This window comes from Carcharhinus amblyrhynchos, chromosome 35 (assembly GCF_965287045.1).
Source record: "Carcharhinus amblyrhynchos chromosome 35, sCarAmb.v2.hapA, whole genome shotgun sequence".
NCBI lineage: Eukaryota > Metazoa > Chordata > Chondrichthyes > Carcharhiniformes > Carcharhinidae > Carcharhinus > Carcharhinus amblyrhynchos.
This window is the reverse complement of record NC_137358.1, coordinates 7,605,522-7,629,406: the sequence shown is the minus strand read 5'-3', so window position 1 is coordinate 7,629,406 and position 23,885 is coordinate 7,605,522. Positions and strand designations below refer to the sequence as shown.

Genomic DNA, 23,885 nt, shown 5'->3' with positions numbered 1-23,885 from the left:
TCAGTACCATGCATTAAACCTGGCCGTTCGGGGGTTAGCATTGCACTGGCTGGTGCCTACACCCTCTGAAATTTCACATGGTGGTGAGGTGGGGGTGGTGAAGGGAAAGGATTTACACCTTTTGCTCCTTGCAGCTTTGGTGCTATTCTACTATGCACTTGATAATGATGCATATTTTTAAAAAATGTACTGATGGAGAGCTGATCACGCACCCCCCTTCCCCCTAAGAGGCAGACTCTAATGGTGTGCGTTTTTGAGCTAAGCGATAAATTTATGTGAAGCCTTTTTTTAAATTTTTGCGGTTTTGTATCTCAAGCCTCTCCATTTTTAGCTCCAACCAGCCAGTATGATAATCAGTCATAATTACACCGGCGGGGGAGGCTGTTCCATGCTTGGCTGAGTGTGCACAACCTCACCCTTGGTAGTTTTGTTCCATTCAGGGGAGGGAGAGAGGCAAAGGGAAACTGGTCCGTTTCTTGGTCAGTACATTTTTGCTTCGGTGACTCTTTTTCTCGCTGCAAAACGTAAGGTAGCTTGGTCGCTGTAGACTGAGAACGTACATTCATATCTCGCCATGGCAAACAGTGAAACTGAAGTCAGTAAACCTGATAGTTTTGTGATCCCTCACAAAGTAAAAGATGGCCATAAAAGTTTGTGGGATTGTTCACTAACCCTCTTTTAGGCGGGATTCTGACTTGGAGGCGTTCAGTCCTAATTTGCTTCGCTCCATTGACTCCTCAGCCAAGCATGTACAGCAAATGTCTGGTTCCTCTCATACTGAGCAGGTTTACTATTGCAACAACACTTTGTACCATCAGAAGATCGACCATCTTTGCCCGCTTTCACCTATTCATGATCAGTTCTGTACTACATAGTCAACCCATAGTCAGGCGTACTGCTGGGTTAATTTACAGGCAATATCTGTGACCTTGCTTTTGCCTATATCCTTGTACGGATATCACAAAATGGAGAGCCTTTTGCTTTTTATTGACCATATTAGTAATATGCTACCCGCTCGCTCCCAGGAAAAGTTTGCTCAGCTTCTCACATCATAGGAAATTTGTATTGATTCAACAGGCAAGTTAACGCACTCATTGGTTTTTCAGTGGAAGTGAGAACTCCTGTTGCGGCCCCGCTAAGAATAGGTTTACTTTGCCATTAAAATACTTTTCCCTCTACTTCTTTTTCTCAGAAAATATATTAGGATAAATGATTGTTTGAGTGATGGTGTGGTGTGGTGGATGGATGGGAGGCTGAGAGGGGGAGTGTGATGGATAGAAGGAAGGATGGGGGTGGGTGTGATGGATGGGAGGAGGGATGGGAGGGTGTGATGAATGGGGGGGACGTGATGGATGGAAGGAGGGATGGGGGGGTTATGATGGATGGGAAGGAGGGAGGGGGGTGGGTGTGATGGATGGGAAGGGGGGGGTGGGTGTGATGGAGGGAGGGTTGGGAGGGTGTGATGGATGGGAAGGGGGGGGTGGGTGTGATGGAGGGAGGGTTGGGAGGGTGTGATGGATGGGAGGGGTGGTGTGATGGATGAAGGAGTGATGGGGGGGGTGTGATAAATGGGGAGGGTGTGATGGATGGAAGGAGGTTTGGGGAGGTGGTATGATGGATTGAAGGAGGAATGGGAAGGAGAGGTGTGATGGGTGGAAGGAGGGAAGGTGGGTGATGGATGGGCCCAGGTGAATAAAGATCAGCTAATCTTCCTACAACTATCAGTGTGTCTTTCAACACCTGTGTGTAGTTGCTGTATGTGAATGCTGGGGTGAAGGACTGGATCACAGCTACGACTGCTATACTATCCTATGGTTGGGGAAGGGGCACTTTTGGATTGGATGTTCTTCATCGTGATAAGTTTGCTGACACTCTCTGTTCAGGATTAGGGTGAGCCAGCAATTGAAGCAAATTCTAGTTGTGGTGTTAGACTTAACAGGTTGGGACTCTTCCCCAGAAAAGAGAAGGCTGAGGGTGACCTGATAGCGCTTTGTAAAATTGAACTTTATCTGGAGATGCTGGTGTTGGATTGGGGTTGGCACAGTAAGAAGTCTCACAGCACCAGGTTAAAGTCCAACAGGTTTATTTGGTAGCACGAGCTTTTGGAGCGCTGCTCCTTCATCAGGGGTGAGTCACCTAATGAAGGGGAGCAGCGCTTCGAAAGCTCATGCTACCAAATAAACCTGTTGGACTTTAACCTAATGTTGTGAGAATCCTTACTAAAATTGAATTCAAATGCCACTTAGCTGCACTCCGGACTCCCTTCATGGCTGTTGTTTTTGGGTCTGCAGTCCTGATGACGTTGGTGCGTCTGATGGGCTGCCAGTCTCAGATTGGCCAGCAGCTTTTCGAGTTTTAAAGTTTACTTATCAGTCACAAGTCAGCTTGCATTAACACTGCAATGAAGTCACCGTGAAAATCCTCTAATTGCCACACTCTAGTGCCTGTTTGGGTACACTGAGGGAGGATTTAGCACAGCCAATGCAGCTGACCAGCATGTCTTTGGACTATGGGAGGAAACCAGACCAACCAGAGGAAACCCACGCAGACACGGAGAGAACGTGCAAATTCCGCACAGACGGTGACCCAAGCCGGGATTGAATCTGGGTCCCTGGCTCTGTGAGGCAGCAGTTCTCGCCACTTGTTGGAATAGATAGACGTGGAGAAAATACTTTAGCTTGTGAGGGAATTCAAGACTAGGGACTATAAATAGGACGGAATGGTGGCACAGTGATTAGCACTGCTCTTTCACAATGCCAGGGACCACCAGGGAGGTGGTGCTGATAAAGTGAGATGAAGTAGGGTGGGAGGAGTCTCATGTAGAACATATGTGGCCATGGACCAGTTGGGCCTAATGGCTTGTTTCTGTGCTGTAAAATGTGATGTGTTTATCATTCATTAATGAGATAGGTAGTTCTGCTGTGAAATCACTCCAGCGTACAGAGTCAGGCCCAAGTGAGTTTGAGTTACTGTCTCCGTTTTGTTGGATCCTGTAGGACTGCTTCCCATCCATCAGCTGAGAAGCAATGTAGGCAGATGAGCTGCAGCGTGAGTCAGGCTGTTTGGTGACTGCTGTTTATTCCTTCCCCATGACCTTCGTGTTGAATCTCTCTTTGTGCAATCGTATCCCACGTGCTTAGACAAAGTAACTACTTCTGAAATGACCACCAGCCTTTTCAGCGATGAGTCCAGATGCATACCTGGTGTCTTTAGTTTTTGAGATGATGGTTTTAAAATAGAGGGCATACTGTGGTCTTAAGCACCAATTACTTAGATGCCTGAACATTTGTGAAATAATTGTCAGTCTATCCCACACCCTGGTTCTTAGACAGATAGACTGATGTTCTAAAATGTCAGGTGTGGTACCATGGCACAGTGGTTAGCACTGCTGTCTCACAGCGCCGGGGACCAGGGTTCGATTCCTGGCTTAAATCATTGTCCGTGTGGAGATTGCACGTTCTCTCTGTGTCTGCATGGGTTTTCCTCCAGGTGCTCCAGTGTCCTCCCACATGCTGGTTAGCTGCATTGGCCATACTAAATGCTCCCTCAGTGTACCCAAACAGACGCCAGAGTGTGGCAACTGGGGTTTTCCACAGTAACTTCATTGCAGTGTTAATGTAAGCCTACTTGTGACGCTAATAAATAAACTTTAAAACTTTAAAAACATTCTAGAATGGAAAGGGTTACATCTTTGCTGTCAATGGTGGGGCTGCTCAACACACAACTATCAGCAAACTGTCCAACAGAAACAGAAAATGCTAGAAACACAAAGCAAGTTGGACACAACTCCCACACTGGAGAGTAGTGATAGGGACCTGAAGCCATTCAGCCCCCCCAACACTTGTTCTGCTATTTGCATATATCAAGGATGATTTGTATCTTAATTCCAATCATCTGCTTTAGTTCCATATCTCTTGTCTGACAAAAATCTATCATCTGTTTTAAAATGTTCAAAACGCGCCCACACCCCTCTGCAGCCTCAGCAGCTTTCTGGGGAAGAGTCAGGACATTGTGCGCATCGCCTAAATTATTGTCTCTTTTCTCCACAACTACTTTGTATGCCTGTAGATGTTTCCAATCTTTTGTTTCACATTTCTGGCATATTGTATGTGGATTTATGGCTTGGAATATATATTATAATTCAGGTCAGAAATGCCAAAGTTTTCTGTAGTCCGCCTGGATCTTAAGTTTTGCCATTTGAATTTGGCTAAGGTAGGTATGAGATGTTTCACTTCAGGTCTGATTCGAATGACCTACTAGGGAGCTTTTATCAAGCAAAGTTTATTTAAGAATATAGTTAACATGTATAGAAAGAAAATTAGGAATCCTTTTTACTAGTTGCAAACAATAAAAAAAACCCACTGTGGTATTGTTTAACCCTTGACAAGTATACAAAATATTCCAGCCAAACCACCTTCAAACAAAACCCTTGCCACAGGTTTAGCACAGAAAATATGAATGCTGACATGATGCTGGAACTTGGTCCCTTGGTTGGATGCTGCAGTTCTCTTGATGCACACACACAACAGGCAAACTTGAAGTTGGAACAGCTTCTCAAAACACCAGGGAGAGAGACTGTAGTTGCTAGCTAGCAAATCGCCAATAACAGATTTTCACTCCGGGAAGGCCAGGAGACCTGCTTCTAGCCTGACAATGAGGGCAGCTTCTCGCTGTAAACCAAAACTGAAAATAAATCCTTGGATTTTTCTGGGGAGGAACTACTTGACTTTGACTTCTTAGTCAATCTTTCCCCTCACAATACAGGGTCATTAAAAAAAACCCAGAAAATACCAGAGGTCTTGAGTAAAAATTTAAGCCATTGAAGCAGCAATAAAAGGACTTCTACTAGACAGCCTAGCAATAATGAAACCAAAAAGCTTGCTCACAAGTGCAGAGAACATGATTTTAAAAAGATTCTTCAGGATATACTAGCATCACCATGCATATATATATATATATTTACAGGCCGAGTATCCTTTATATAAATACCTCATGGCCAACTGAGTTTCAGGTTTCACATAATTTCAATCTTTGGATGCTACATATAGGCTTATGTTGTTAGACATTGCTGTAACCTGAGCTGAGGCTAGCTGTAGTCTACAATAAATAGCTAGAAAAGTAGGATTTACCACTGAATAATAAATACAGGGTGCCTCTAATTTTCTTTCGATGTGTTCACCCACAAGAATCACAAGGCAGACCAGCCTCCCATCCATTGACTCTGTTTACACTTCCTGCTGCCTCAGCAAAGCAGCCGGCATAATCAAGGACCCCACGCACCCCGGACATTCTCCCATCTTCTTCCATCGGGGAAAAAGATACAAAAGCCTGAGGTCGTGCACCAACCGACTTAAGAACAGCTTTTTCCCTGCTGTTGTCAGACCTTTGAATGGACCCACCTCGCATTAAGTTGATCTTTCGCTACACCTAGCTATGACTGTAAGACTACATTCTGTGCTCTCTTGTTTCCTTCTCTATGATGGTATGCTTTGTGTAGCGCTCAAGAAACAATACGTTTCACTGTGTGCTAATACATATGACAATAAATCAAATCAAACAGTGCAGACAAACAACTAGACTTCCCGTGCTAAAAGTCAAAGTTGAGAAAAATTCCAGTTTGGGGATGTGTTCGGGTTGCGGATAACCTGCATACAAAAGACGTGATAACATTGATTTTTTTTTCTCTTTCTAGGCTTGGTCAGAGTTCATCCGCGTGGCTGATCCCGATATAATTACTGGATACAACATTCAGAATTTTGATTTGCCGTATCTGATCAACCGGGCACAAGCGCTGAAGGTAAATGAGACATTGCATTATCAGCCACTTCTCTGTGCCTTCTTGTTTAATATGGATTTTAAGAGTGCATCTTGTATAAACTGGTCCTAATTTTACACGACAAGTTAGGTTTTCTTGTCTTTGTAACAACTGAGATTTCACATCAGGTTTTTCACCCATGCAGCCATCCAGGTGGTGGCATAGTGTTTAGCATTGCTGCCTCACAGCGCCAGGGACCTGGGTTCGGTTCCTGGCCTTGGGTCATTGTCTGTGTGGAGTCTGCACATTCTCCCCATGTCTGTGTGGGTTTCCTCCAGGTGCTCCAGTTTCCTCCCACAGTCCAAAGATACGCAGGCTAGGTGGATTGGCCAGTCTAATTCGCCCTTTAGTGTCAGAGGGATTAGCAGGGTAAATATAAATCTCTAGAATCCCTACAGTGCTGAAGGAGGCCATTCAGCCCATCGAATCTCCACTGACTCTCTGAAAAAGCACCTTACCCATGACCAACTCCATTCTGTCACCATAATCCCAGACATTTACCATGGCTAAGGTTCAGTGGATTGGCCATGCTAAATTACACCTTAGTGTCCAAAGATGTGTAGGTTCAGTGGATTGTCTGTGCGGAGTTTGTATTATTTTCCCCGCGTCTGTATGGTTTTCCTCCCACAGTCCGAAGATGTGCCGGTTAAGTGAATTGGTCATGCTGAGGTGCTCCTTAGTTTAAAGTTTGTTAGTGGCACAAGTAGGCTTACATTAACACTGCACTGAAGTTTCTGTGAAAATCCGCTAGTCACCACAGTCCGGCATGAAACACCGAACGAGAGTTTAGCATAGCCAATGCAGCAGCATGTGAGAGGAAACCAGAGTACCCGGAGGAAACCCATGTAAATGTGGGGAGAATGTGTAGACTCTGCACAGACAGTGACCTAAGCTGGGAATTGAACCCGGGTCCCTGGTGCTGTGAGGCCATCCTTAGTATCCAAAGATGTGTAGGTTAGTGTATTAGCCATGGTAAATGCACAAAGTAAGACATTGTCTTGGAGAATCTGTGCAGATTCAATGGGCTGAATGGCCTCCTCCTGCAATGTAGAGATTCTATGATTGTTATAATTCTGGTCAGAACGCCAACATGTTTTATGAAGTCTGCCTGGATTGTAAGTTTGCAATTTAAATTTGGCTTGGGTAAACATCGTATGTTTCACTTCCGGTATGATTCAAATAATCCACGAGGGAGCTTTTATCAAACAAAGTTTATTTAAGAATATAGTTAACATGTATAGGAAGAAAATTAACAACAATTCTTACCAATTACAAACAAGAAAAAGAAAACCATGATATTGTATAACCCTTAATAAATATACAAAATGTTCCAATCGAGCAAACTTCCTTGAACAAAAACCCTTGCCACAGGTTTAGCACAGAAAATACGAATGCTCATGTGAAGCTGGAACCTTGTCCTTTGGTTGGATGCTACAGTTTTCTTGATGCACAAACAGACAAGCTTGAAGTCAGAACAGCTTCCCAAAACACCAAGGAAGAGAGAGAGACTCTAGGTATTAGTTAGGAAAGCCACCAGCAGCAGGAATATTTAATTCAGGAAGGCAAGACCTTCTTCCAGCTAGCCAGCAGAATTTCTAATACCAGGGAGAGAGAGAGAAAAACACTGCTTTTCAGTCTGTTGTCCAAACCCCTTCTAAACTAAAACAGCAGCCCAGTGCTGAAAATGAAACCTTGAATTCACTATGAAATAAAAACTGTCCAAAACGCATGACCTGCCCTGTCATAAATTCCAAGCCAATGCATGAGGCCCAGATTAAAAAATAAACAAAACCCCATTTAAATCATTGAAACAGTAATAATAGGCAGACATCCCGGCAGTGACAGAGTGGCACAGTGGTTAGCACTGTTTGCCTCAGAGCACTGGGGACCCAGGTTCAATTCCTACCTTGGGTGACTGTTTGTGCAGAGGCTGCAGGTTCCCCCTGTGTCTGCATGGGTTTCCTCTGGATGCTCTGGTTTCCTCCCACAGCCCGAAAGACGTGCTGATTAGGTGCATTGCTTGTATTAAATTCTCACTCGATGTACCCGAACTGGCGCCAGAGTGTAGCGACTAGAGGGATATTCACAGTAACTTCATTGCAGTGTTAATTTAAGCCTACTTGTGTCTAATAAATACATTTTTGAAAATCCCAAAGCTGCTAATTGCAGAGAACATGATTTAAAAAAAATAATTCTTAGAGGTACACTAGCATCACAAAATGATTAAGGGCACTGAATATGGCTGTGCGACTCTGGCTTCCTGGAGTCTGGCCTAAACATTGAAAGTTAGAATTGAGGGCAATAATTGTTTATAGGGGAACTGAGAATCAGCTTCGAAACTTATCTTATTATGCTGCAAGCTCTTCTCTCTTGCTTAGCTGAAAGGGGAGTTTTTAGCATTTGCTGATGTCTTTTGTGAGCTGATCAGTAAGTGGTGAGTAAGAGTAACATGATTTGCTCTTTTACTCTTAAATTACTAATTGAGCTTGTGACATTTATCCGTAGATATAAATGTAACAATCTTTTTCTGTCACTCCCTTCAATTCTAATGTTTTGGAGTGAGCTGAGGTCCACTTGATGTAGGTTAGTCATCGTCTGTTCTACATTCCCAACCCAGTGACACACTTTCTCAGGCTACCAGTGTTTAAAAAAAGGTACTAATATAGCAGCGGCACAGTGGTTAGCACTGCTACTTCACAGCGCCAGGAACCCAGGTTCGATTCCCAGCTTGGGTCACTGTCTCTGTGGAGTTTGCATGTTCTCCTCGCGTCTGCATCAGATTTCCTCCGGGTGCCCCGCTTTCCTCCCACAGTCCGAAAGACGTGCTGGTTAAGCGCATTGACCCAAAAAGGCGACTAATCTTAATGTAAACATTATTTGTAACTAAGAATAAGCAAACTTAAAAAAAATACTAATATAGGGAGAAACAGGAACAGAATGAACAAAAGGAACTGACGGAAGAAATAGAGTGGAAGGAGTGGAGGAGGGTGAGCTGTGAGGAGGATGCAGAGATGCTTCATCGTAATTTGGACAGACTGAGTGTGTGGGCATCTGCGTGGCAGTATAATATGAATAAATGTGAGGTTATCCGCTTTGGTAGCAATAATAGGAAGGCAGATTATTACTTGAAATGGGTGTAAATTGAAAGAGGTGGATACCCAACGAGACTTTGGAGTCCTCATGGATCAGCTGCTGAAAGTAAGCACACAGGTACAGCAGGTAGTAAAGAAGGCACATTGGCCTTCGTAGCAAGCGGATTTGAGTTTAGGGACAGGGATGATTTGCTGCAATTATACAGGGTGTTGGTGAGGCCACATCTGGAGTATTCTGGGCAAGTTTGATGTCCTTATCTGAGGAAGGGTGTCCTTGCTTTAGGGAGAGTACAGCGAAGATTTACCAGGCAGATTCCTGGGATGGCAGGTCTGTCATATGAGGAGAGGATTATATTCAGGGTTAGGATTATATTCATTGGAGTATAGAAGAGTGAGAGGGGATCTCATAGAAACTTATAAAATTCTAACAGGTTTAGACAGGGTAGACTCAGAAAGAATGTTCCTAATGGTGGGGGAGTCATAGTTTGAGGATAAGGGTGAAACCTTTTAGAACTGAGGTGAGGAGAAATTTCTTCAACTAGAGGATGGCGATTGTGTGGAATTCACTGTCACAGAAAGCAATTGAGGCCAAAATGTTGTTTGATTTCAGGAAGAAATTAGATATAGCTCTCGGGGCTAAAGGGACCAAGGGATATGGCGGAGGAGGAATCAGGATATTGAATTTGATGATCAGCATTGATCAAAATGAACAGTGCAACAGGCTCGGAGGGCTGAATGGCCTGGTCCTGCTTCCAACTTCTATGTTTCTATGAGTGTAAACAACAATATTTTGGAGCTGTAAAATCTACGTAAAGGACAAACCTTTTAGTTTTTCTCTTCATACCACACATTACCTGTGGTTGAGATGGAGGGCAGCTACCTTAGTCGCTGTCACTGTAATTCTTAAAAAGTTGCTAGGAGATATCAAAACCTTGAAGAGAGTACAGGAAAGATTAACTACAATGGCACTAAAGTGGAGAGATTGGAGAGGCTAGGATTATTCTCCTTAGACCAGAGAGGGTTGAGAGGAGATGAAGGCAAAACACTGTGGATGCTGGAATCTGAAACAAAAACAGAAAATGCTGGAAAGTCTCTAACCTAGATGACCCTTTGTCAGCATTCCTGAGAGGTTAAGAGATTTGATAGAGATGCTCAAAATCATGAGGCATTTTGAAAAGATAAATAAGGAGATTAAAGAACAAAGAAAATTACGGCACAGGAACAGGCCCTTCGGCCCTCCAAGCTTGCATTGACCATGCCGCTCGACTGAACTAAAACTCTCTACCCTCCCTGGGACCGTAACACTTTAGAACATAGAACATTAAAGCGCAGTACAGGCCCTTCGGCCCTCGATGTTGTGCCAACCAGTGGAACGAATCTAATGACCCTGTAACCTAAACTAATCCAATGTTACCCATATGCCTATCCACTGACCATTTGAACGCCCTTAAAGTTGGCGAGTCCACAACTGCTGCAGGCAGGGCATTCCATGCCCTTACTACCCTCTGAGTAAACAACCTACCTCTGACATCCGTCCTATAATTACCACCCCTTAATTTTAAAGCTACGTCTCCTCGTGTTAGCCATCACCATCCGAGGAAAAAGGCTCTCACTGTCCACCCTATCTAATCCTCTGATCATCTTATATGCCTCAATTAGGTCACCTCTTAACCTTCTTCTCTCTAACGAAAATAACTTCAAGTCCCTCAGCCTTTCCTCATAAGATCTTCCCACCATACCAGGCAACATCCTGGTAAACCACCTCTGCACCCTTTCCAATGCTTCCACATCTTTCTTATGCGGCGACCAGAACCGTACGCAATACTCCAAGTGCAGCCGCACCAGAGTTTTGTACAGTTGCAACATGATCTCACGGCTCCGAAATTCAATCCCTCTACCAATAAAAGCTAACACACCGTACGCCTTCTTAACAACTTTATCAACCTGGGTGCCAACTTTCAGGGATCAATGCACATGCATACTGAGATCTCTCTGCTCGTCAACACTACCAAGAGTCTTTCCATTAGCCCTGTATTCTGTACTCCTGTTACTCTTACCAAAGTGAATCACCTCACACTTTTCTGCATTAAACTCCATTTGCCACCTCTCAGCCAAGCTCTGCAGCTATCTATGTCCCTCTGCAAACTGTAACATCCATCCTCACTGTCTACAACTCTTCCGACTTTGGTGTCATCTGCAAATTTACTAACTCGTCCTTCTACACCCTCATCTAGGTCATTTATAAAAATGACAAACAGCAGTGGCCCCAGATCCCTGAGGCATACCACTTGTAACTGAACTCCAGGTTGACTATTTCCCATCAACCACCACCCTGTCTTCCATCAGCTAGCCAATTCCTGATCCAAACTGCTAAATCACCCTCAATCCCACGCATCTGCATTTTCTGCAGTAGCCTACCATGGGGAACCTTATCAAACACTTTGTTAAAATCCATATACACCACGTCAACTGCCTTACCTGTATCCACCTCTTTGGTCACCTTTACAAAGGACTCAATAAGGTTTGTGAGGCACGACCTACCCTTCACAAAACCGTGTTGACTATCCCTAATCAATTTATTTCTCTCTAGATGATTATAAATCCTATCTCTTATAGTTCTTTCCAAAACTTTGCCCACCACAGAAGTAAGGCTCACCGGTCTATAATTCCCAGGATGGTCTCTACTCCCTTTCTTGTACAAGGGGACAACATTTGCTATCCTCCAGTCTTCTGGCACTATACCTGTAGCCAATGACGACATGAAGATCCAAGCCAAAGGCTCTGCAATCTCCCCCCTAGCCTCCCAGAGAATCCTAGGGTAAATCCCATCTGGCCCAGGGGACTTATCTATTTTCATACCCTCAAGAATTGCTAACACCTCCTCCTTATGTACCTCAATCCCGTCTAGTCTAAAAGCCTGTATCTCAGTATTCTCCTCGACTACATTGACTTTTCCTGCATGAATACTGACAAAAAATATTCATTTAGTGTCTCCTATTCATGAATTTGTCAAGTTCCTGGCACCCACCACTCTCTGTATGAGAAATTTGCCTCATACCTCTCTTTTAAAGCTGTCTCTGATGGCAGAAGGGTCAGCTTAAGATGACGTTCAAATAAAAAACCAGAGTTGAGATGAGATATGTATGCGGCTAGCTGTTGTGGTCTGAAATATGATGTCTCAAGAGAAGCTGGAAGCAGAATCAATAGTGACATTCAAAAAGAATTGGATAAATCACGGAATCATAGAATCCCTACAGTGCAGAAGGAGGCCGTTTGGCCCTTTGTGTGACAACAGTCCCACAGGACCCATCATTGCAATCCTACATATTTACCCTCCTAATCCCTCTAACCTATGCATCCTGGCAACTTGACGTGGCCAATTCACCTAACTTGCACATCTTTGCACTTTGGGAGGAAACCCACGCAGAAACGGGGACAACGTGCAAACTCCACACAGACAGTGACCCAAGCCAGGAAGTGAACCTGGCTCCTTGGAGCTGTGAAGCAGCAGTGCTAACCACTGTGCCACCGTGCAGCCCATAAATACTTGGGAGAAAAAACATTGTAGGGTAATGGGGAAGACCACTCCACTAAAGAGCTGCCACACACTGACTTTGGATCATGGTAGCATAGTGGTTAGCACTGCTGCCCCACGGCGCCAGGGACCTGGGTTCGATTCCCGGCTTTGGTCACTGTCTGTCTGGAGTTTGCACGTTCTCCCTGTCTTTGCGTGGCTTTTCCTCTGGATGCTCCGGTTTCCTCCCACAGTCCAAAGATGCGCAGGTTAGATTGATTGGCTATACTAAACTGATCCTAGTTTTGGGGGATTGGCAGGGTAAATATGTAGGGTAATGGGGATATAGTGGAATTGTTGTCGGTGCAGGCTTGATGGACTGAACAGCTTCCTTCAGCACTGTAAGGATTCTATAATTCTAAATTATGGTTTTCTGTGCTGCATCATTTTACGATTCCAGCTAGTGTGTTGGTGACTGTTCAGCCAGTTTACTTTTGCATCTTGTTCAGATGCTTTAATTGTCTGGAGTTTAATTGTCTCTTTGTGTGTGAGATTAGAAATTTAGTGGGTGCATCTGTGGATAGGTTAGACAGGGACCAACTGGTAGGTCAGCCAAGTGGCTAATTTTGAATGGTGAGCCTCTGATTGTGAAGGACGCCACACCTGAGTCCAAATGTAGCCTCCTTTGATACTGGTATCCATGTATAGCAGATTCCATCAGGATAGTCAGATGTAAAAAATCTAGTTTCCACATTTACTGCATGACATTTGGAATATTGTGAGCAACTTTGGGTCCGTTTCTTAAGGAAGGATGTACTGGCCTTGGAGCGGGTCCAGAGGAGGTTCACGAGAATGGCCTCAGGAATGAAAAGCTTGATGTATGAGAAACGGTTGAGGACTCTGGATCTGTATTTGATGGAGTTTAGACTGATGGGGGAAATCTCATACCACAGAAAGCGGAAGGGGCCAGTTCGTTAGATATGTTCAAGAGAGCTGGATGTGGTCGCTGTGGCGAAAGGGATCAAGGGATATGAAGAGAAAGTGGAAGTGGGACTCTGAAAGTGCATGATCAACCATGATCATATTGAATGGTTGTGCAGGCTCGGAGGACCGAATGGCCTACTCCAGCATCCATTTTCTATGTAAATTTACAGAATACTGAAAGGCCTGACCAGAGTGGACATGGGAAACATGTTTCCACTAGTAGGACTCACAAGGATCCGAGGGCACAGTCTCAGAGTAAAAGGATAACTCTTTAGAACTGAAATGAGGAGGAATTTCTTAAGCCAGATGGTGGTGAATCTTTGGAATTCATTGTCACAGAGGAGGCAAGGTCATTGAGTGTATTAAGACCAAGATAGATAGGTTCTTGATTGGTAAGGGGATCAAAGATTACGGGGAAAGTATGGGAGAATGGGGTTGAGAAACTTATCAGCCAAGACTGAATGACGGAGCAGACTCGATGGACCGAATAGCCTAATTCTTCTCCTATGTCCTATAGTCTTGTACCTTTTATGAGTTCATATGAGATTATTTATTGTCACAAGTGGCTTACATTAACACTGCAATGAAGTTGCTGTTAAAATTCCCTCTGCCACACTCCGGTGCCTGTTTGGATACACTGAGGGAGGATTTAGCGTGGCCAGTGCACCTAACCAGTGCATCTTTGGATTTATAAGTTGACCCTCCAGCAAGCAACTGCAGCCCTCCATTCTGTGGAGTGAAGCTAGGTGAAATACTGCATGTTTCATCTGGTGTTTATTCAGCCACTCAGAAGTCCTTTGTCAAGATTTATTTCCTGAGGAAAAAGAGTGAAGAGCTGAAATATTTCTATTGCATCCTAACTTGCACTTTCCTCATTGTCTTTGAGGTGCCAGGCTGCAGTTGGAGAAATGTGACTAATATCACCGGGATTCAGTAATTTGGATAGTGGTTAAGGTCTGAATGACACACACACACACACACACACACACACACGTGGCAAGGGACACAAATGCATCAACTAATGTTACTTATCTTCATTATTGGGGTAGCTATCGTCATATATCAATCAGAGTAACTTGCATTATTTTTTAGGTGTCGACATTTCCATTCCTGGGTCGTATTCCCAGCATCAAATCTGTAATCCGAGATTCCTCGTTTCAGTCTCGGCAAATGGGTCGTAGAGAGAATAAAGTGATCAACATTGAGGGAAGGGTGCAGTTTGATCTCCTGCAGGTGAGTAAAGCTCTTAAGTGTCACAGAATCCTACAGTGCAAAAGAGGCCATTTGGCCCATCGAGTCTGCACTGATGCTTGAAAGCACTGATCTGTCCACTTAATCACACTTGCCAGCACTTGGCCCATAATCTTGAATGTTATGGCGTGCCAAGTACTCATCAAGGTTCTTTTTAAAAGATGTGAGGCATCCAGCCTCCACCACACTGTCACCACCCTCTGGGTAAAAAAGTTTATCCTCACATCCTCCTGAACTTCCCACCCTTCACTTTTAATTTGATTCCTCTCGTAATTCCAACTAAGGGGAACAGCTGCTCCCTATCCATCCTGTCCATGCCCCTCATAGTCTTGAACACTTCAATCAGGTCGCCCCCTCAATCTTCTCTGTTCCAGAGAAAACAACCCAAGCCTATCCAACCTTGCTTTATAACTTAAATGTTCCAGCCCAGGCAGCATCCTGGTGAATCTCCGCTCCACCCGCTCCAGTGTGTTCACGTCCTTCCTATAATGTGTCAAGCAGAACTGCACATAGTACTCCAGCTGTGGCCTCACCAAAGTCCTGTACAACTCCATCATGACCTATCTGCTTTTGTAATCTACACCCTGATTGATAAAGGCGAGTGTACCTTATGCCTTTCTCACCATCCTATTAACCTGCCTTTCCAGCTTCAGAGATCTATGAACAAATACGCTAAGATCCCTTTGTTTGCTCTTTGGAAATTCCCAGTGTCAGACCTTTCATAGTATACTTCCTTGTCAAATTGCTCCTTCCAAAATGCATCACCTCACACTTTTCAGGGTTAAATCCATCTGCCACTTATCCACCCACTTGACCATCTCACCTATAATCTTCTTGTAACCCAGAACACTCAACCTCACTGTTAACTACCCAACCAATCTTTGTGTCATTGGCAATGCTACTGAACCTACCTCCCGCATCGTCATCTATGTCATTTATATAAATGACGAACAATACGGGGTCCAGCATGGATCCCTGTGGTGCGCCACTCGTCACTAGCCTCCAGTTATTAAAGCAGCCATCTGTCTCCACCCTTTGTCTCCTACTGCTAAGCCAATTGTGAATCCACCTTGTTGGATCACCCTGTATCCCATGTGCATTAGCCTTCTTAATAAGTCTCCCATGTGGGACTACATGAGTGGATTACTCTGCATTAGTCGTTGTGGTAATCCATTTCTTTGGTAAGGTGGGTTTTTCATGATTTTTTTATTATTGCCCTGCTGTTGAAGTATAATATTTAGTCTAGATTTTTAAGGAGGTCACAAGCATAGTGGATAGGAGAGGGTTATCTATATGGGCTTCCAGAAAGCATTTGATTAGAAGCAACAGGGAGAGAACATGGAATTGGAGACATCAATGGAATGATTGGTTGGTTGTGAGGTTGGAGACAAGAGTCAAGATAAAATGCTGTCCGACTGGCAAGGTGAAACAAAATGCACCCCCCCCCCCCGAGACTTGCAGTGGGTTCTCAGCTTTTCACAATGTGAGTAACTTGGAATATGGGACCAGAGTGCCACAAAGCCAAGTTTGCAGGTGATCCTTAAGTTAAGAGGAAGAGTATATTGTGTGCGTTGGAGGGAAGTTACAAAGTGACATGGGCAGTCCAAATGGGCGAAGTACAAGGGGCAGTATGATGTGTGAAAGTATGAGGTCATCCATTTTGGATCTAAGAGAGAATGTTTTGGAAGGTTTTCTTCTTGGTAAGATAACAGAAGCCTGGAGAAGTAAAGGCATTTGGGTGTCCACATAGATACCAAAGTTAATCAGAAGCTAATGGAATGTTGGCGTTTATCTTGTAAGAATAAGTGAGGAACTGAACCTTCAGAGCTTTAACTCAGAAGCTATCTAGAGCACTGCATGCAGAACGGAACAAGAAATAGCAAAAGGCGTGCAAGTGCTTTTCCACCAGAATGTATGCCATTCTTGAAATAGTTAAATTTAGAAGGACAGTGGCATATACTTAGCTTGTAACCCCTTGGGTTTAGTTTAAAGTTTACTTATTAGTGCCACAAGTGGTGGCAGGATGGCAGAGTGGCACTGTGGTTAGCACTGCTGGCTCACAGCGCCAGAAACTGAGGTTCAATTCCCAGCTTGGGTCACTTTTTGTGTGGAGTCAGTCTGCACGCTCTCCCCGTGTCTGTGTGGGTTTCCTCCGGGTGCTCTGGTTTCCTCCCACAGCCCGAAAGATGTGCTGGTTAGATGCATTAGCTGTGCTACATTCTCCCTCAATGTACCTGAACAGGTGCCAGAATGTGGCAACTGGGGGAATTTCACAGTAACTTTATTGCAGTGTTAATGTAAGCCTACTTGTGGCAGTAATAAATAAACTTAATTATGAATGGAATGCATTGTTTTTATAGCACGCAAAGAACAATACTGCTGCCTCACAATGCCAGGGACCTGGGTTTGAATCCTGTCTTGGTTCACTGTCTGTGTGGAGTCTGCACATTCTCCCTGTGTCTGCATAGGTTTCCCCCAGGTGCTCTGGTTTCCTCCCACAGTCTGAAATACAAGCTGGTTAGGGTGCATTGACCCAAACAAGCGCTGGAATGTGGTGACTAAGGGAATTTCACAGTAACTTCATTGCAATGTTAATGTAAGCTTTACTTGTGACTAATAAATAAAGTTCAATGTAAGCCTTACTTGTGACACTAATAAGTAAAAACTTCAAATTCATCTCATTACTGAGGAGTGTCTGTAAAACATTGGTGACTGCCCTTCAGAGCAAGCTGCTTCCTATTTGGGAATTGCCGATTGAGTTTCTGTCTTGGAAGTAACTTGCATAGCTTTTGTTTTGGTCAGGTGTTACTGCGAGACTACAAACTGCGATCGTACACACTCAACGCTGTGAGTTTCCACTTCCTGCAGGAGCAGAAGGAAGATGTTCAGCACTCAATTATCACAGACCTGCAGGTATTCATTCAGTAGCTGGATGGAAGTGTTTAATGAGGGGGGCGGGGTGGTGGTGATGATGTAGTGGTGCCATCTCTCTCAGCGGGTTAACTTGATTCTTGAATATAATTGAAGTTCCCTGTATTGAATTTTATTATAATTAGGGGGTGGCAGGTGGGGAAGTTCCTTAACAGGTCTTTGAGCTCAGTTTCAGATTTAATTTCAGAAGAGTTCTCTGAACAAGGTTCCAGCATTTGTTTCAATATTTGATTTGCTCCTGCTTTTTGTATACGGGGAATAGCCTTTTGATTTGATTTATTACTGTCACATGTATTAGCATACAGTGATAAGTATTGTTTCTTGCACACTGTACAGACAAAGCATACCGTACATAGAGAAGGAAAGGAAAGGAGAGGGTGCAGAATGTAGTGTTACAGTCATAGCTAGGGTGTAGAGAAAGATTAACTTAATGTGAGGTCGGTCCATTCAAAAGTCTGACGGTAGTAGGGAAGCAGCTGTCCTTGAGTCGGTTGGTATGTAATCTCAGACTTTTGTACTGTTTTCCGGGCGGAAGAGAGAATGTCCGGAGTGTGTAGGGCCCTTAATTGTGCTGACTGCTTTGCCGAGGCAGCGGGAAGAGTAGACAGAATCACTGAATGGGAGGCTGGTTTGTGTGATGGATTGGGCAACATTCACGGCCTTTCGTAGTTTCTTGCGGTCTTCGGCAGAGCAGGAGCCATACCAAGCTGTGACACAACCAGAAAGAATGCTTTCTATAGTGCATCTGTAAAAGTTGGTGAGAGTCATAGCTGACATGCCAAATTTCCTTAGTCTCTGAGAAAGTAGAGCCATTGGTGGGCTTTCTTAACTATAGTGTTGGCATGGGGGGAGGGGGATTAGGAGGCAGGAGACATCATAAACTTACTGTGGGCTGAATAACCTTGAACTTGTTGAGTTGCAGCCTTTCAGATATTTCACTTGGAGAAACTTTTGTGCATCCTACTCCCAGTCACATGAATAGTTGCACCTAATTGCGTGTGCCCGGACCTCTTCATTTACATTGCAATCACAGCTAAGTGGCAGAGGGAAACTGTTGCATTAAGAGAGAAGAGTGCTGCGTACAAGTGTACATATAGTGCATTTTCTTAAAATATTTTATCTAGTTTATTAATTAAAGCCCAATTTTTCACATCAGCTGAGTTTTGATGATAGAATCCATAATGCAGAAGGAGGACATTTGGACCATCAAGTCTGCACCAACTCTCTGACAAAACATCCCACCCAGGCCCTATTCCTGTGACTCCACATATTTACTCCATTAATCCCCCTAATCTACACATCTTGGGACACTTAGGGGCAATTTAGCAGGGTCAATCCACCTAACTTGCACATCTTTGGACACTAAGGGGCAATTTAGCATGGCCAATCCATCTAACCTGCACATCTTTGGAGTGTGGGAGAACATGCAAACTTCGCACAGTCACTCAAGGCTGGAATCGAACCTGGGTCCCCTGGCAGTGTGAGGCAGCACTGCCACTGTGCTACTTAACTAAGCAAGTTTAACTAAATTAAGACTTGTTTTTAATTGCAGTTTAACCTTCTACAATTGAGTGTAGCAAAATAATTTAAAATCTTTACAAAATATGGGTAGTTTGCTGAGCTGTGCACCACAGGTATCACTTGTTTCTTATTCTTTTTGTTCTCTGCTGGACCCATCTCACCATCATTTTGTTTGGTTTAGAATGGCAATGAGCAGACAAGAAGGCGGTTGGCTGTCTACTGCCTGAAGGATGCCTACTTGCCCTTGCGGCTGTTGGAGAAGTTGATGTGCGTCATTAACTACATGGAAATGGCCAGAGTGACGGGTGTCCCCCTCCCCTACCTCCTGTCACGAGGACAGCAAATCAAAGTGGTCTCTCAACTGCTCAGACAGGTATGAATCAGAACGCTGCCTTTTTAAAATTGAGCTATTAGTTGTAACTTGTAGCTGTAAGTATTTTAAAGCTATTAGTCGTGATGGTGAGTATGTCATCTGCATCCATGCGGCAAGGGGGACATCTCCAGTTTCTAGCTCCCAGCACTAATCGAACAACAATGAATGATCTCTGTTTATATTTTGTGTGGTTTTGGGGAGGAGCTGGTGGAGGATGGTTAACTTTGACAACTATTATTTCGATGTGAAGTGAAACTGGTTGGGTGTTCTAATCCTAAGCTCAGGTAAATAAATCCGATCTATGCAAGAGGCTGATTGGTAGTATGGTTTGAAGGTTGCCCCCTCGTTTCTGTAATTTAAGTTTAAATCCAGCCCAGGTTCATGAAATGAATGTTCTGTCTGCCTTTTAGCTGTAAGTGGGTTGCATAGAATCCCGTCAGTGCAGAAGGAGGCCATTCAGCCCATTGGGTCTGCACTGTCCACAATCCCACCCAAGCTCTATCCCCACAACCCCTATCCCCACATACCCAAGCATCCACCTTAGTTAGTTCTCCCTGACACAAAGGGGCAACTTAGCACGGCCAATCCACCTAACCCGCACATCTTTGGACTGTGGGAGGAAACCAGAGCACCCGGAGGAAACTCTCACAGACACAGTGAGAACGTGCAGACTGTGCGTAGACAATGTCCCAAGCTGGGAATCAAACCTGGGTCCCTGGCGCTGTGAGGCAGCAATGCTAACCACTATGCCACCATACCATATTGGTTCAGTAGGGAGTGATTTTGATGTTGATGTTTAAGATATATTTCTGGGATCATTCATTGACAACTAATTTGTTGCTGAACCAAAGAGCAAAGTGTGCAAACTGTTCTATTGCCCAGCAATACCTGTCCCGACTTGCTGAAATTAATGTTTGTCCAGCCTTCCTCACCTCTCTGCAGGCTTAGCCATGGTTAATTATATCACATATGTTCAGACAAATGAGGTGGAGTGAATCTCACAGAGACTTATAAAATTCGAACAGGGCTAGACAGGGTAGATGCAGGGAGGACATTCCTGATGGTGGGGGAGTCCAGAACCAGGGGTCACAGCCTGAGGATTCAGGGTAGACTATTTAGGAAGGAGATGAGGAGACATTTCTTTACCAAAGAGTGGTGAGCCTTTGGAATTCATTACCACAGGAAGTTGTTGATGCCAAAACATTGAATGTATTCAAGGGGCGGCTGGATATAGCACTTGGGGGTGAATAAGATCAAATGTTATGGGGAGAAAGCAGGATTAGGTTGTTGAGCTGGACGATCAGCCATGATAGTGATAGTGATGAATGGTGGAGCAGGCTTGAAGGGCCGAATGGCCTCATCCTGCTCCTGTCTTCTATGTTTCTATTCAACTCCTCTCATCCATCGTCTAACTGGGTGAGATTGTCCTTACCTGGTTCCATTCTTAACTATCTAGTCATTGCCAAAGGATCACATGAAATTACCTCTATTTGTGCCCCCGCACTATAACGTGGTGACCCTTGGCTCCTTCCTATTTAACATCTGCCTGTTGGCCCTTTGTTATGTTTTCAGATGATGTCACCATCAAGTTGGAGATCTATACTGATGGCATCTAGTTGTACCTCACCTCCATCTCTCTTGATAGCCACCACTCCACCACTCTAGACACCCCCACCCCCAACCTCAGCACTGCCTCTGGCACACTGGCAGTGCACAACTGGTCCCACTGGACTTCCTGGTAGTCACTGCTGAGTAATGCCAGTGTGCTTGGTGAGTAGTGCCAGGTGGGCAGTGCCCAATGGTCTTCCAAGCGTGGCCATTGCACCGGTAGTGATACTCAACGTTATCGCACTGCTAGTGCATTCCATGTGTTGGGATCTGAACGGGCTATCCATATTTAAATACTACTTTAAATATGCTAATCGGCCTCGCATCCTTTCTCAGTGTGAACTGGTTCACACCATTAGAAAGAGGCCAGGAGAATTGGCGCGGGTGCATCATGGAGATTTAGGCCTGCACACTATACTCTGGGACCGACGCAATCTGTTAATGGCCTGATGAAGCTGGAGAATCCCCACCATTGTCTTTGGTTGCTACCACAAACTCTATTTGAGCTATTCTGAGTGTCTGAGAATATAATCTGTCCATCCATAAGATCACTTAATTGCATGTCTGCAACATTGCCCAACTCCACCCTTTCATCAGCTCATTTGCTGGTGAAACTCTCATCTGTGTCTTTGTTAGCTCTCCAATTAACTATTGCAGTGCTTTCTTGGCTGAAGTTGCGTCATCTGTGCGCCAGAACTTCAGCTCATCTAGAATTCTGCCAGCCATGTCCAAACTGGCGTCAAATCTTGTCTGCAACACCAGTGCTTGCTGACTTGCACTGGCTTTCAGTCCAATAGCAGTTTTAAAACTCTCATCCTTGTTTTCAATTCTCTCCGTGGTCTTGGCACTTCCTTTAATCTGTAGCTCCGATAGTCCTCCAAGATATCTGCATTCCTCCATAGAATCCCTGCAGTGCAGGAGAAGGCCATTTGGCCCACTGAGTCTGCACCAACCACAGTTCCACCCAGCCTCTATCCCTGTAGCCCCACATATTTACCCTGTTAACGCCTGACACTAACGGGCAATTTAGAATGGCCAGTCAACCTATGCTGCACATCTTTGGACAGTGGGAAAAAACCCACACAGACACAGGGAGAATGTGCAGATTCTGCACAGTCAGTGATCAAGCTGGGAATCGAACCTAGGTCCCTGGCACTGTGAGGCAGCAGTGCTAACCACTGTGCAGCCCTAAATCTGGCTCCAGCCCATTCCTGCCTTTAATCGCTATACCACTGATGACGTGCAGCTGCTGAGTCCAAAACCCTGGAATTCTCTCCCTGCCTTTCTCTGCTCCTTGAAGATGCTACTTGAAATTAACCTTTGTCTCATCTTTCAATTGTCTATTTTAATATCTCTGTGCCTCGGTGTTAAACATTGTTTGATGCAGCTCTTCTGAAGTTGATATTACGACATTGGAGGTGCTTTATAAACGTAGGTGGTTGTAATACTGAGGCAACCAGGCTGCGAATAACATTGCAAGAAATGATAAATGTTGGCCTTTTCTGCTGGTGTGAGGTTGTGTAAAAGTGGTACGGCAGGGTGGCACAGTGGTTAGACTTGCTGCCTCAAAGCACCATGGTTCAGTTTTGGCCTTGGGCCACTGTCTGTGCAGAGTTTGCACATTCTCCCTGTGTCTGCGTGGGTTTCCTCCAGCTGTTCCGGTTTCCTCCCACAATCCAAAGTTGTGCAGGTTAGATGCATTAGTCGTGGTAAATTGCCGCTTAGTGTCAGAGGATTAGAATGGTGGATATGTGGGGTTATGGGGATAGGGCTTGGGTGGGATTGTGGTTGGTGCAGATTCGATGGGCTGAATGGCCTTTTTCTGCTCTGTAGGGATTCTATGAAGTGAAAGTAATGCAGGTTCCTGTGAACTTACCCCACAACCTTTGTTGCATTAAAAAAAACGGTAACTGTTACTTGAAAGAAAAAAATTTTCAAAGCATCTCCTGAGTTGATGTAGCAAAATGAGTTGCTTTATTTAATCTTCTTTGTGTTGCTAGGCAATGAAACACGACCTGGTGATGCCGGTGGTGAAAACAGAGGGTGGCGAGGACTACACTGGTGCCACAGTCATCGAGCCAGTTAAAGGGTACAGTTTGCACTGGAGAGAGTGTTTCTTTTTTCCCTGCAGGCGCTAAGAATTCTGAGTAACTGATGTAACTAGGCAAATCTATTTCCTGTGTGACTGCCACCCTGTATTCTCTTTATAAATCAATAGCTTCTATGCCAAAGGAGAACAATGTGAGGAATGGCACAATATTCGTGAGTGTTCCAGTCGCAATTAATATTGAAGGATGCTCTTTTCCTCTCTTGGTATTTAAATGTTATTAGTACATTTCAGCATAAATTTTCCATAAGAACATAAGACCTAGGAGCAGGAGTAGGCCCTCTGGCTCCTCGAGTCTGCTCTGCCATTCAACAAGATCATGGCTGATCTTTTTGTGGACTCAGCTCCACTTACCTGTCTGCTCACCATAACCTTAATTCTTTTATCGTTCAAAAACCTTTGCCTTCAAAACATTTAATGAGGTAGCCTCAACTGCTTCAATGGGTAGGGAATTCCACAGATTCACAATCCTTTGTGTGAAGAAGTTCCTCCTCAATTCGGTCCTAAATCTTCTCCCCCATATTTTGAGGCCATACCCCTAGTTCTAGTTTCATCTGCCAGTGGAAACAATGTCCCTGCATCTATCTTATGTATCCCCTTCATGATCTTACATGTTTCTACAAGATCTCTCCTCGTTCTTTTGAATTCCCTTGAGTATTGCCCCAGTCTATCAGACTGTCCTCATAAGC

The 23,885-nt window shown here is 44.4% G+C and overlaps 1 protein-coding gene across 1 annotated transcript in view; it reads left to right on the top strand.

Annotated features, from left to right (window-relative positions):
* pold1 (polymerase (DNA directed), delta 1, catalytic subunit) overlaps window positions 1-23,885 on the top strand; it is a 182,736-nt gene that overhangs the window by 42,675 nt on the left and 116,176 nt on the right. The window contains exons 10-14 of the mRNA XM_080217759.1: window positions 5,693-5,797; window positions 14,498-14,638; window positions 17,459-17,569; window positions 19,290-19,481; window positions 23,090-23,178. Coding sequence (XP_080073885.1) covers window positions 5,693-5,797; window positions 14,498-14,638; window positions 17,459-17,569; window positions 19,290-19,481; window positions 23,090-23,178 — 638 coding nt within the window. The remainder of the gene's footprint in view (window positions 1-5,692; window positions 5,798-14,497; window positions 14,639-17,458; window positions 17,570-19,289; window positions 19,482-23,089; window positions 23,179-23,885) is intronic.